The sequence below is a fragment of the Corythoichthys intestinalis genome, chromosome 8 (assembly GCF_030265065.1).
Source record: "Corythoichthys intestinalis isolate RoL2023-P3 chromosome 8, ASM3026506v1, whole genome shotgun sequence".
In the NCBI taxonomy this organism is placed as follows: domain Eukaryota; kingdom Metazoa; phylum Chordata; class Actinopteri; order Syngnathiformes; family Syngnathidae; genus Corythoichthys; species Corythoichthys intestinalis.
In genome coordinates this window covers 48,763,439-48,778,986 of record NC_080402.1, presented here as the reverse complement: position 1 = coordinate 48,778,986, position 15,548 = coordinate 48,763,439, and the positions used below count along the sequence as shown (strand labels likewise).

Genomic DNA, 15,548 nt, shown 5'->3' with positions numbered 1-15,548 from the left:
GGGTCACATTTTGGCTAGGACGTTTTTGTCTTTATGATTCAATCAAAAAATAAGTTGCTTCAAAAAATATATATTTTCAAAAAGAAAAATCACTTCAATCAAAAAAACGAAAAATTGCAATCATAGAAAAGATTTTTGAATGCAAAAAAATATTTGAGATTGAAAAATTTGCATTTGAACACTTCATTTTTCATTGAAAAAGTTTTCTTTGATTGAAGCAATCCTTTTTGTGTTTGGGCCATATTATGGGTAGGACATTTGTGTCTAATTTCTGTTTTGCTTCAATCAAAAATATTTTCAATCAAAGAAAAAAATCATTTGAAAAATAAAATTGCCCTGTCCTTTTTTTTTTTTTTTTTTTTGTGGAAAATAATATGCAAAGCAAATGACGGTCTAAGGTGCTAGTCACATGATCTGTTCGAAAAATAATTTAGCCCTATTATAAAAATATCATTTTTGCTCATTTCATTCATTTTTGTTGTTTGTTTTCTAGCTTTACAACTTTTATAGACAGTATATAAGAAAGTCAATTACATGCAAGGACACTTTTCGGCCACCAAGGGGGGCCTGGTCCCCCTTAAACTCCGCTTATGCTTATAAGTGACAAAACCCATAAGTTGGTGCACTTGCCAATCAAGGTGGTGCTGCAGATAAAATTTTCCCACATTTTTACCTTGCTTCTCCTATGACGGTATGCAGCCAGCATGCTGACAAAGACGAGGGCCATGAAGGTCCCCTGTGCTGCCATAACGGTGGCCCTCAAGGGCCCGTCCTCCTGCACCCAACAGGGGGCACCGTCCCGGCAACTCCCACAGCCCGGCCAGCACGGCAGACACACGGGCATGGATGGGTAACACGTGGCGCTGTCTGAAAACATTGTACTTTTTCTTTCACTATCAAATGGCAGCAAATGAGTTAAAGAGTGGCCTACATGACAAAAGTGCGATGTATATGTGTGTGGACGCCAGGACTAATTATTTTTTATTGTATTAATCAGTATCTTAGTTTTTCTAAATATTTTTACCTCCGTCAAGTAGGTGAAACCTACGGAAGGAGAACGTTATGTATTGCTAACACTAGCTTGGTGGCTAATGCTAATATGGTGATTCCTCTCCGAGGCTCAACTTTCGCGCCCTCATTGCATCACAGATTTTATAATCTTGTTATATGAATAAAAGAGTTTAAAAACATATTTATTAGGGCTGTCAAACGATTAAAAATTTTAATCTAATTAATTACAGCTTAAAAATTAATTATTCGTAATTAATCGCAATTAATCGCAATTCAAACCATATGCCAATATGCCATATTTTTCTGTAAGTTATTGTTGGAATGGAAAGATAAGACACAAGATGGATGTATACATTCAACATATGGTACATAGGGACTGTATTTGTTTATTATAACAATAAATCAACAAGATGGCATTAACATTATTAACATTCTGTTAAAGCGATCCATGGATAGAAAGACTTGTAGTTCTTAAAAGATAAATGTTAGTACAAGTTATAGACATTTTATATTAAAACCCCTCTTAATGTTTTCGTTTTAATAAAATTTGTAAAAATTTCAATCAAAAAATAAACTAGTAGCCCGCCATTGTTGATGTCAATAATTACACAATGCTCATGGGTGCTGAAGCCTATAAAATCAGTCGCACCCAAGCGCCAGCAGAGGGCGGCAAAACTCCATAAAACACAACAAGTGAGCGTTTCACTGTACTGTCATTTAAATTTGTCTGAGCGGGGCATCTGCGTTAATTGCGTCAAATATTTTAACGTGATTAATGTAAAAAATTAATTAACGACCGTTAACGCGATAATTTTGACAGCCCTAATATTTATGTACACATTATTTACCCGTACATCTACTTAGGTATGTACACGCACATTAAAACGTATCATGAGAGGGAGTGAGAAAATGTATGTACAGAATGTGTTATTTATATCATTTATACATTATTTTGTGTATGTACTTAATATTTTTATTTCCATGTTTCAAACTTCTTTAATGTTCTAATAATAACACATGCATTTATCCCTATATATACTAGTATATCTATGTATAATATAGGGATAAAAGAACATTAAAGAAGTTTGAAATATGGAAATAAAAAAATGACATATTGACTTCTTGACATATATACACAAAAAAAATGGGGGTGGTGACACTACTTGGCGGTTTTTCCACTTTACGCGGTCTGTTTTGGTTCCTATTAACAGCGATAAGTAAGGGATCACTGTATTACTCACACACACACCCACTTGCAATTCCGTCCCCCTCGCACAATTTTTGGACTTTTGAACACAAACTTCAGGCAGATTGTTCACGTAAACGCAGCTGAGGCAAGGCCAACTGGGGAAATTTTTGGGGCAATGAGGTCAAAGGTCACAGAGGTCAGATGAGGAATTTTGCGATAACTTGAAACGGATTACCTTCTTTAACTCAAATTTGCAGGATTGGTGATATGATAATAAGAGAAAGGGTCTGAGGTCAATGGTCACAGAGGTCAAAAATATGACAATGCTTTGAATTCGGCTGCTAAGGTGGAGGTCTGCTCTCTCAGAGTGCTCCTTTACTTTCTATATACACATATTTTAATGAATAAATACAATTATAATTTTAATACATTTTAATAAAATATGGAAAAAAGTTTGTTTAAAAAAATACAGTATATAAATTAGTGCCCTACTAAGAGTTAAAACCTTCATTTGAAATTATAAACTCTGTTTAAATACCAGGCTTCAAAGCTTTGTTTTAAACCCTCGCCTTAAAATTTCCACTCATTTTCACTGTATATTAATATTTAAACAGCTCACTTGTGAATTATCGCTGCATCGCCAACAACTGGGTTTAAGTTTGGACATAGACTTCATAATATGTTATGAAGTCACAAAATAATTTACTGGTCGGACAGACGATAGATGAAGAACTTACTTGCACTGTGTCAAATTTTAGGGGTAAAATGTTCCTATTTCGGGGCAGTGTGGAGTTCTGTTGGTACTACACGTTTGCAGATGAAGTTGCTGTTTAAGTGCTACATAAGGTACTATAACATTAAGTTGAGTAATGTGATTCAGGGTCTCCAAGGTTCCATACCTGCATCCTGATTGGCTTTGTCAGGGTTGTAGTATCCTTCTTTGCAGCGGCAGCAGTACTGACCCAGCCGGAAGCCTCGCCCAGGAACTGGCACGCACTGCAGTGAACAAGTAACAACTTTATCTTTTTCATAGAAATACTGCTTGTACCCAAATTCAGAGAGCCAACTTGCAACATTGTGTTTTTTTTCCCTCTCTCAAACACACTTCTGAGCCTTGTTGCTAGGCATGTGCCGGTATGAGATTCTGACGGTATGATAACCTTAAGCCAAAATATTAGGGTTTCACGGTATTGCAATTACACCTCTAAAATATTTTACTTTGAGATATCTGGGTTTACAAACTTTATTTCCATTGAACAGGATTTTTATTTTTCAAAACATTAACAAATTGGAACAAGTATAATGTTAAGTTAAAATAAATGAAAAAAATAACAAAATCTATGACAAAAAATGAATTATTCTGAATAAAATTAAAATAAATGCAGTCCTTTAGGTGAGCATAAGCCCACAGCCACAGCTCAACATTATTACAATCACAACAAAAATAATTTATTTATTTATTTTCCATAAAAAAGCACGTGTGTATGACTCACACTTTGTTTACATTATACACACTCTCTTTCTCAACACAGACAGTGGCCAGAGACAAAAAAATACCACATGTTTTACCACTGCTAGACACACTAAACACGCTGGAGTTAACTCTTGTAGCTGGTGGGAAACGTTCATGACAGTATTTACTAACCTTTAATTTTGTATAAATGCGAAATCATATTGGAGGTACAGTGCCTTGCAAAAGTATTCGGCCCCCTTGAATCTTGCAACCTTTCGCCACATTTCAGGCTTCAAACAAAGATATGAAAATTAATTTTTTTGTCAAGAATCAACAACAAGTGGGACACAATCGTGAAGTGGAACAACATTTATTGGATAATTTAAACTTTTTTAACAAATAAAAAAATGAAAAGTGGGGCGTGCAATATTATTCGGCCCCTTTACTTTCAGTGCAGCAAACTCACTCCAGAAGTTCAGTGAGGATCTCTGAATGATCCAATGTTGTCCTAAATGACCGATGATGATAAATAGAATCCAACTGTGTGTAATCAAGTCTCCGTATAAATGCACCTGCTCTGTGATAGTCTCAGGGTTCTGTTTAAAGTGCAGAGAGCATTATGAAAACCAAGGAACACACCAGGCAGGTCCGAGATACTGTTGTGGAGAAGTTTAAAGCCGGATTTGGATACATAAAGATTTCCCAAGCTTTAAACATCTCAAGGAGCACTGTGCAAGCCATCATATTGAAATGGAAGGAGCATCAGACCACTGCAAATCTACTAAGACCCGGCCGTCCTTCCAAACTTTCTTCTCAAACAAGGAGAAAACTGATCAGAGATGCAGCCAAGAGGCCCATGATCACTCTGGATGAACTGCAGAGATCTACAGCTGAGGTGGGAGAGTCTGTCCATAGGACAACAATCAGTCGTACACTGCACAAATCTGGCCTTTATGGAAGAGTGGCAAGAAGAAAGCCATTTATCAAAGATATCCATAAAAAGTCTCGTTTAAAGTTTGCCACAAGCCACCTGGGAGACACACCAAACATGTGGAAGAAGGTGCTCTGGTCAGATGAAACCAAAATTGAACTTTTTGGCCACAATGCAAAACGATATGTTTGGCGTAAAAGCAACACAGCTCATCACCCTGAACACACCATCCCCACTGTCAAACATGGTGGTGGCAGCATCATGGTTTGGGCCTGCTTTTCTTCAGCAGGGACAGGGAAGATGGTTAAAATTGACGGGAAGATGGATGCAGCCAAATACAGGAACATTCTGGAAGAAAACCTGTTGGTATCTGCACAAGACCTGAGACTGGGACGGAGATTTATCTTCCAACAGGACAATTGCCACGTTTACATGGAGCCAAATATTCCAATTACAATCGGAATATTTGTTCAAACCGAATAAATGTGTTCCATATAAACACCTCATTCGGAATGAACAGGCCCAAACCGAATGGAATTTCATTCCGATTCACAGGGGTGGAATATTCCCTTTCCCAAACCAATTAGAAGTAAAATTATATCATGTAAACAGGGAAGCGGAATGGTGTCTGGTTGCGTTATTTCTGCGCATGCTCCGTACTGACGTGGTGACATCACTTGGTGACGTAAGTAACGTCACTTGCAACATGGCTTCCAAGCACACGCACAGCGCACCCACACAACTTTTTAAATGAACGGCGTATCATTCTGAAGTTTTGTTTCCACTCGAAAAGTTAAAACAGCAGCTGATCTGACGATCGATCTCCATGTTTTGCAACGTGACGTTTGTTTTGATTAATCTGCGCATGTCAGACGGCAGTTGTCAAACGTCCTTTCGGAATAAAGGCAGTCAACGCTGGATCGGAATAGATGAAGTGACATGTAAACAGCTGATGTGAAATTTCCATTCGGAATGATTTGAATCGGTATGAATAAAAGTCAGCATGTAAACGTGGCTATTGATCCAAAACATAAAGCCAAATCTACAATGGAATGGTTAAAAAATAAACGTATCCAGGTGTTAGAATGGCCAAGTCAAAGTCCAGACCTGAATCCAATCGAGAATCTGTGGAAAGAGCTGAAGACTGCTGTTCACAAACACTCTCCATCCAACCTCACTGAGCTCGAGCTGTTTTGCAAGGAAGAATGGGCAAGAATGTCAGTCTCTCGATGTGCAAAACTGATAGAAACATACCCCAAGCGACTTGCAGCTGTAATTGGAACAAAAGGTGGCGCTACAAAGTATTAACGCAAGGGTGCCGAATAATATTGTACGCCCCACTTTTCAGTTTTTATTTGTTAAAAAAGTTTGAATTATCCAATAAATTTTGTTCCACTTCACGATTGTGTCCCACTTGTTGTTGATTCTTGACAAAAAAATAAAATTTTATATCTTTATGTTTGAAGCCTGAAATGTGGCGAAAGGTTGCAAGGTTCAAGGGGGCCGAATACTTTTGCAAGGCACTGTATTGCCTCGTCGGCAGCCACCCTCCGCAAACATGTTTTACATGTCGGTTTGCCCTCCACCTCTAAGCCCGGCCATCTGTAATTTTTCTGTAGCTGAAGTATTCCCATACCAGCGTTTTTGTTTTTTTCGACAGGGGAAAAAGTTCATGAGTTTCACCTCCTCCAGCTATCGTGTAGCACAGCTGACTCACGGACATTGAGCAACAACCGGTGGGGGAGGGTTGAGACTTGTAGCTACAAGCGAGGGATTTCTCCTTGCATTTTTGGGACATAAAAAAATATCTAATACCTTAGGGACGGTATGACGGAAAGTTTTTGCGGTATTGAAACCGTGATGTTTTCATACCACGGTATACCTTGAAACCGGTATTTGGCACATGTCTACCTGCTGTCCAGATAGGCTGACGCAGCTTGTGATGAGGCACCTACAAAATCACTGTTTGATAAGTTCCAGGGACGTGACAAAATATTGAAATGGTGATATATCGTGATACTTTGTACCCCAAAAGGTTATCGATATGCTCCGCCAAGAATTGAGATATCGTTTTAAAGTGGTGTCAATGTTCCAACAAGTTGCTACCAAAATCTTCCACCATAATATTGCCTCTGTTACCTTCATTGCTGCCACTGACAGCTCTAGACCTCTAATTAATTTAGACTGGGAGGGGCGAATGACCGTTCATTCAAAACCAGAGCCTTCGTCTTTTCGATTTTTGGTGCGTTTACAAGTCACTTTTTGTTCATTTGAAGACATTTACAGGTCACTTCCTGTTGAGTTTGAGACACTGCCTATTCATTTGGGGAGATTCCTTGGTCACTCTCTGTTCTGTAACCCAAAGCCACCAGGAAGTGACCTATCAATGGCCCAAAATAACAGGGAGTGACCCTGAAATGCCCCAAATTCGATTAATTGCTTGCCATTGCCGACCATAGACGTCCAATCCGTTTGGAGTGGGAGGGATGTCAGCGAATGAGCGACTGTTCATTCGCTGCCACTTTCCCAGTTCAAATGTATTGGATGTCTACTAATAATAAACTTACAAGTGAAGGAGGAAGATTGTTTTACTACCACTAGTCACACTAAACACGCTGGAGTTAACTCTGGTAGCTGATAGGAAAACTTTAATGACAGTGTTTACAAACCTTTCATTTTGTATTTATGGGATGTCATATTGGAGGTACTGCCTTCTCGGCAGCCACCCTCCGCAAACATGTTTTACATGTCGGTTGACCCTCCTCCTCTAAGCCGCGGCTGTCTGTAATTTTTTCTGTAGCCGAAGTATTCCCATACTAGCTATTTAGTTTTCGTTGATGGGGGAAAAAGTTCAGGAGTTTCACCTCTTCCAGCCATCGAGTTGCACAGCTGACTCACTGACATTGAGTAACAACTGGTGGGGGAGGGTTGAGCCTTACAGCTGCAAGCGAGGGATTTTCCATGCATTTTTGGGACATAAAAAATAACTAATACCTTAGGGACAGTATGACAGAAAAGTTTTGCGGTTTTGAAACCTTGACGTTTTCATCCCATGGTATACCTTGAAATCAGTAATCGGCACATGTGTAATATGTATATGATATGTATTAAAAAAAAACTTTAAAAAAACCTTATTAAAAATCTGACTTGACTTTTTTATTTTTACATCTCACAAATGTCTCCTTTTGCAGACTCTCAAATATTTGACCTGAATATTAACAAATAATAGATAATATGAACGAGGTTTCATCCCTCGGATGCAGCTGGGACACACACATTCACACTCACACCCCCACCCACACACAAGCTTTCTTACTTGTTCGGCTTGTGTGTTAATCTAAGTTAAAAGCTAAATGGATGCATAAAACCACTACTGAGTATTTTATCCTTTTCTGGAGGAAGACTATCCATCATCCATGCGCATGCACATGCACGCTCACACAGACACGCACACACAAACAGAGGATATCCCATAGCCCGTCTCTCAAATGGCGCAGGCAGCACATTAATGTGATATGGATTATATTATTATATGACGTTAACCAGTCAGAAAACAAAAACACCTTTTCTTGCGTCTGAAGCTAGAAGCTAATGTGGCTAACAAGCTGTTGATTGTTGACACAAGAAACTAAAGTAACTTGAGGAAAATTGTCATGATCGGTTGCCCTGAAGCGAATATATTTAGCTTAGCTTCGGCTTACTACGAACAAATATCAAGAAAATTATGAATTCATAGGTAAAGATGTCCCGATCGATCAGGATGCCGATCGATCGGGTCCAATCACGTCATTTTCAAAGTATCGGAATCGGCAAAAAAATATCGGACATGCCTTTTTTTATATATATATTTTTTAATTAAATCGTTTTCTAATTGTATTAAACGTTACAGACAAAATGTCTCACAGTCAACATGTCTTACTTACTTACAATACTTCCAAACATGTTGGCTGTGAGCCAGTAGTATTAGCGAGATAGAGTCAACAAGTGTGTTGCTTCTCGTCGTGTTTTGATGACGTCATCACAAGAGGACTAAGGTTCTTCACACTATTCGTTGGTAAACCGTCGGTCTTCATAACCAAAACTAGAGATGAGGCGAAAACCTAAGATGAATTTTTAACTATTTTCGATGCCAAATTTTCAGTCACATCTCTACTTAAATCATAGTATTACGATAGAAAAAATAGTAATGCTACGAGATTAGTTTTGTATCTTACTGTATTTTGACGTCACGTCAACTACGTGTTTTTTGAGTTCCAGTCACCTGATTTTGAGAATCTGCCAATTCTGAGTCCCGATGCATTTTTTTTTTTCTTTGACACTCACGCTGCTGAGAACAGCCTCTCTTACACGATAAATAAGTTGCCACAGCATACTTCAGAATGTGTACCAAGCTTCACGATGGTTAACACATTTGTGCATTTGATCGTAGAGTCATCGAGGCGTCTCTGGCCAGATTAAAGCTACAAACCTGTCAATCATCGTTAACTTTGAGTACCAAACGCCTGCTGCACTGGTGACCAAGAAAAACAGTTTGGTTGCATTGCTTAGCAGGAGGGAGGGTGAAAGGTTGTACGAGCATAAAGCAGAAAAACATAAAAGCCGATCCTTTTCACCCGATTCCGATCCTCTGAAAAATGGAGCGATCGGACGAATTTACGATCACGTGATCGGATCGGGATATCTTTAATGAATACAATGTGTTCATAGTGAGTCAGATAAGGTCTTCCCAAACAGAGCTACTTAAATCATCTGGTGAAAATTCTTCTACATTTAAAGTGATCCTCTAACTTAAATACATGTAGGCTCTAATAAACCACAATTGTTCTCTTGTACTAAAATATGTTCTTAGAAAAACATAAAATGTTAAATCAATGGCAATATCTTATAATATTTAGTCCATATTTTGACCGTTAGTTGGCGCCATGGTTTGCGGGCTCGCAGTGATGACGTAATTGGTATCTTTCCAAATGTGTCGTGTGTTAAACAATTGCTTATTGCTGCCTAAACTCGCGAAGTAAAATGCCACCATGTGCTGCTTTTGGATGCAATTTCCAGTCAAATGGAAACAAGGGGAGTGAAGTGAGTGGTCAAGGTGGAATTATTATTTTTAGTGAATAAATGTGCATAAGTGGAAGTTTTTCCCCCTTTTTAGTCCCTGTATGCACGTACCCTACCCACCACGCGTTACAACTGGCGCCCGAACATTTTTCCTGGATCCTCAGTCAAGTAAGGGATCCGTCTATTTTCTGGATCCGACGGTCCCACCACGTCTGCAATATTGGTTTCGGATCTGTCAATGTTTTTTGATTCGTCGGTCCCACAGCGGCTTTTTGGATCAGTCTATTTTGTGGAATCAATGGCTGCGACATTGCCATGGGATCGGTCTAATTCCTGGATCTTCGAGTGAGTAAAAAACGCGGACTTGGATTACTATTGCTATCTTTTATGTTGACTATTCTTCGTGGGAGTTTTCCCCAAATCATACTATATAATTAAAGCACTATGGCACGCTACAGTGACGACAGTGACTCTGACGTGGACCTCACAACAATGTTGGAGTTCGTCAGGGAGCGCGTGTTTACTTACTGCTGAGCTGCCGAGTGAAGAGTGGTCAAGGTGGAAATATTTTTTTTGTGAATAAATGTGCATAGTGGAAGCTTCTCCCCTTTTTGGTACTTTTATACACGTATCCTACCTACCACGCGTAGCAATGTACAAGACATGGATTACACAAGGTGTGCTCTTTGGCCTGTACTGTATGTAAAGCACACGACAGCTCTGGATGCTAACAATCTACATAATTATATTGGGATAAGTTTGAAAACGCAATATGCTTACCTTGAATATCTGCTAATAAAACCGGACAGCGTACACTCTCGCTTCCAACCGGAGTTCCCAACACAACAGCACTCTCTCGCATCACCACTTTTGCCCAACTTTTGTCTTATCAGGTTTTTGCTGCACGCATTTTTCCCTGAAGCTTGTCTTGTGAACGGCCGACAGTGCTGTCCTGCTCTTCACTTTTCAGATCTGGTTCAAATAAGAAGGGTAGAACTGACGACATGTTGGGATAGCTAACGAGTGACACGCTGGAATTTCGGCAACGGGACCAGTGACATCGCGCACTGCGACGTAACAAGAACGGCGACCTATCACTTAAAATAATTTTACAAACTTTATTAAAACAAACCCATTAAGAGGGGTTTTAATATTAAATTATTATAACTCATACTGACATTTATCTTTTAAGAATTACTTGTCTTAAAAATTGAGGATCCCTTTAATATTGCAATATATGTTGCAAAATATCGCAAACCCCCCAAAAATCGCAAAGTCAGTTTTTTCCAATATCGTATAGCCCTAGTGCTCGGTGCATTTTTTTCTTCTCCTGGTTTCAGACCTTCACCAGGGAGGAAAAGTGTGTCAGCGGGCTGGATTAACGGGGTAATCCAGTAAAGCATCGGTAGCCGCCATCTTTAAATAGACCAACAACCAAGGAAATAAGAGAGATGACTCAAAAGTGGAATTATGAATAGATCCAGCTGGACTAGATACGACTCATAGAAGATGAAAAAAAACAAACAAGTGTGTGAGGATAGCCCTTTGAGAAATATTCTGATATCCAACTAGGAGAATGAATTGTCCATGTATAGTACAGTACATATACAGTACTGCAAGGCAGCTGTTCTATTAAAGCTGGATATTTTTTTTAATAGGGTGCCGTTTGTACGTAACAGAGTGGACGCTAACAGAGGGGACATTTTGCCCTAAAGTTAGCCCTCAGCCTAGCTTTGCCAGCAAAACATGACTTTGGATACTTGATGAGAAATCTTTAATTTTACAAATCTTTTGAAATTATTCAATTAATTTCTCTAAGTTATATCTTTAACCGAGTGGACACGCTATGATCAACCACACTGAACGTACTTCATAAAATTTCAAAATCGGATTTTTAAAGCAGGTAAAAAATTAATTGCTTACCACATCTGAATTTCCCTCCACTGGTGTTATGTTATCACAGACGAATGATATCATTAATAAATGGGGAATTTTCTTAAAGGGACACTAACACAACTAGGGCTGTCAAAATTATCGCGTTAACGCGCGGTAATTAATTTTTAAAATTAATCACGTTAGAATATTTGACGCAATTAACGCACATGTCCCGCTCAGACAGGATTCTGCCTTTTGGTAAGTTTTACAGCAAGGCTTTTTGTGCTGTCAAACAGCGAACTCTTGTGGTCGCTTTGCGACATGGTTTATTGTCTTCTTGCCAGTTCAATATGGCTGCACGATGTCTCGGGCTGATGCCTACGTGCTTATATGATCCTTGGACAAGATTTGTCCGTAAGTATGGTTGTTGTAAAGAATGTACATATTATGTTAGCAAGCGAAATGTTATATTTTTTGTATGAGACGCTTTTTGTTTATGTTTAGTGAACCTGTATAGCGTGCTAAGCTAACGTTGTTGTTAATGCAATGCTTGTGTACTTTTTTTGTAGTTTTACGACGGTCTAAAGACGACAATGGTTTGAGGCCATTTTATTAATAAATCAGATGAAAAAGGAAGAAGTCTGATTATTAAGGCGTCGTTCACTAGCTGTCTAGCTTTGGAAAAAGTAGACGCTTCGGAGTGAGGACAGCATAGACAGATTTAAATGACAGTAGAGTCAAATGCCCACTACAGTCCTTATGTACCGTATGTTGAATGTATATATCCATCTTGTGTCTTATCTTTCCATTCCAACAATTTATTTTACAGAATATATATATAATTTACAGAAAAATATGGCATATTTTATAGATGGTTTGAATTGCGATTAATTACGATTAATTAATTTTTAAGCTGTAATTAACTCGATTAAAATTTTTAATCGTTTGACAGCCCTAAACACAACATAATGGAGTGGACAGTGACACTTGGGACGACCAGTAAACTTTTTTTTCCATGCGTCCATCCATCCGTCCGTCCGTCCGTCATCTAACGCTTGATTTTAATTAAATAATATATTTTAATTTAAAAAAAAACATAATTAAAGATAAGTTTATCCAGGACAATAAAAAAATAACAATTATTTTGGATTTTTTTCTACTTATAATAGTTATTTTATAGACTGAATTTGAATGAAACACACTGGAGACAAAATTCCATCAAAACCTTTTACCAGAAGTAAATTAAAAAAAAAAAAAAAGAATATGGGAGCCTTTACCCTTGAATTTATAATAGTCGTCAATTGATAATACACCGAAATAAATACGTTGAATGAGTATTTATCCAACTTTAGTAAAGATTCAGCTTAATTTGTACTGGGGGCAAAAATGCCACGCTAATAAAAATGACCAAGCTCGGACTGATCTAACAGGTGAGGACAGCAGTACTAGTACAAGGACAGTTCTCCATGCTAGTAGGATACGGGCTGACTGCTGAAATGCTTTTCCATACGTGTGTTCCGGGGCCCTTCTTTGCTCCCTCATGGTGTTGATGCTTACCTCCATGCTGGTGCGGTTGCACTGGTGCGTGTCGGCAAACCATCCGTTCTCGGTGCTGCACTGGTCCACGTCCATGTCCTGGATGTCCACATCTACGCGGATCACACCCCTATACATGCAAATAAAAGTAGATCGTCACAGATCTTAACCACTCAATTAATCAACTGATTATAAACTAAATGTTTAACTTGACAGGCAAATTCAAATGAGTTTCATTCAAGTGAGTTTCAACCACAACATCTAGATTTAAAATTTAGATTCGGATTGAACATTTAGATTCAGTGTTTAGATTTTAAGATTCATATTTAAACATTTTGGTTTAGAGCTAACATTTATGTTTAGTTTAACATTTAGGAGTCACATATTTGGATTTAACTACTTAAAATATCTCAATTTAAAAAAATATTGTTGTAAATTAAAAAACGACTGCTCTTAAATATTCACACCAGGTTTTTAAACATTGTCAAAGCTAAATATGCAAAATGTTGCTGGTATTTTCAGCATGAGTCACTTTACTAGTGGCACTCCACATTTCTGTACAGTAGTTGTTTCAACAAAAGCAGTTACCATAACACCCAGGCTAATTTTTGTTAACATGTTTGTGTGCCCATATATATGTGTTTGTATATACAAATGTGTGCGCATGAGCAGAGGCGGGGCTAGTGGACAGGCAAGACAGGCAGTTGCTTGGTGCCCCAGCCAATAGAAGGGCCCCCCGATTGCTGCCAAATGTACTCGGCAGAAGCAACTTGTACATGATGCTGTCATAAGAGCATTAGTATTTCGAGAAACATGAAACTTAAGTGTGGAATTTTAAGTGTACAGAGATGTTTTTTGCAGTTAATGGGGACCACAACCTGCGGCGATAAGTGAAAAGCCGCGAAGTAGCGCCCCCCCCCCCAAATGTTTTTGTGATCAATGTATTTATTCAGATTTACCATTGGAAAGTTTCTATATAAAAACATTTTTTTAATTATTTACTGTATATATATATATATATATATATATATACATATATATAGTCCCTGACAAAAGTCTTGTCGCTTATCCATTTTGTAGAAACAATTGCTAATAACCGGACTTTTAATTATTCAATTGGTTATAAATGGCCCATATGTAAGCTAAGACCCTTCCAAATGATTTTGAATGTACAAAAATATATTTGTTTCACTGAAAAAAGATTTATCATTTAATGAAGACATAAAGGTCAAATTTTGGCAAGACAAAGGTTTTGTTGCCAAAAGAAAGTAGTGTGAAAATTGAAAAAAAAATGTACTTCAAATACAAAAATATGTTACATAACATTAGCGAATTAAGTGATGGTGCTGTTAGATCCAAATTCAATATTTTGTATGACTTCCATGGGCTTGACGGACTGCATCCATGCAGTTCCGCAAGGATTCATACAATTTATTGATGAAGTCATCAGGAACATCAAAGAAAGCAGTCTTGCATGCCTCCCAGAGTTCATCAACCTTCTTGGGTTTCCTTCTTCCATTCTTCCTCTTTCATCTTACCCCAGACATGCTCAATGATGTTCATGTCTTGTGACTGGGCTGGCCAGTCCTGGAGGATCTTGATCTTCTTTGCCTTTAGGGAATTTCGAGGTAGAGATTGAAGTATGCGATGGAGCACCATCCTGCTGCAGAATTTGTCCCTTTTCATGGTTAGGAATGTAAGAGGCAGCTAAGATTTGTTGATATTCCAGACTATTTATGTTGCCTTCCACCCTGCAGATCTCTCACACACCCCCATACTGGATGTAAACCCAGACCATGATTTTGCCACCATCAAAATTCACTGTTTTCTGAGTAAATCTCGGATCCATGCGGGCTCCAGGAGATCTCCTACAATATTTGCGGCGACTGGTGTAATTCAATAGAAGATTCATCTTAAAAATCCACCTTTTGCCACTTTTCCAGCGTCCATCCTTTTGACAGGCCATGGGCCTTGGCAAATGCACAGGGACTCTAGGTGACCAGGTCTTGTGGAGCTCTGCTGCAGTGAAAAAGGGCTGGCTTTGGATTTTCCAGCCAACAACCGGTCCTCCTGGGCAGTTGTCTTGCGGGGTCTGCCTGACCTGGGCTTGTCAAAAACATCTCCAGTCTGTTCATATCTTTTTTTTTATCCTCTGTACCTGCCGTTGAGACACATTGAAGATGTCTGCCACATCTGCAGTGGATCTGGTTTTCAGGCTCTTGATAATTAACAATTTGGTCCCAGGAGGAATCTTACGCATCTTGTCAGAGGTCAGGTTGCAGTTGATGTGGCAGTCTAGTGCACTGGGGTTCTTTTTATACACATCTGAGAGTTAATTGATCCATTATAGGTAACAGGTGAAGCTCTAATCTGGGATTGTGTGCATCATTTGACAAGGCGACAAGACTTATGTCTTTGCAAAAATTGACTCAATGGGCTTTACCAAGCTGTATTCATCAGAACACTTTTCAACAGTTTTGTTTGGCACTGAAATG

The 15,548-nt window shown here is 38.6% G+C and overlaps 1 protein-coding gene across 2 annotated transcripts in view; it reads right to left on the bottom strand.

Annotated features, from left to right (window-relative positions):
• The window catches only part of gpr179 (G protein-coupled receptor 179), a 35,854-nt gene that overhangs the window by 12,682 nt on the left and 7,624 nt on the right, over window positions 1–15,548 (bottom strand). For both annotated transcript variants that reach the window (XM_057844671.1, XM_057844672.1), the window contains exons 2-4: window positions 13,075–13,183; window positions 3,100–3,196; window positions 674–867 (exon numbers count right to left, since the gene is read on the bottom strand). In XM_057844671.1, coding sequence (XP_057700654.1) covers window positions 674–867; window positions 3,100–3,196; window positions 13,075–13,183 — 400 coding nt within the window. The remainder of the gene's footprint in view (window positions 1–673; window positions 868–3,099; window positions 3,197–13,074; window positions 13,184–15,548) is intronic.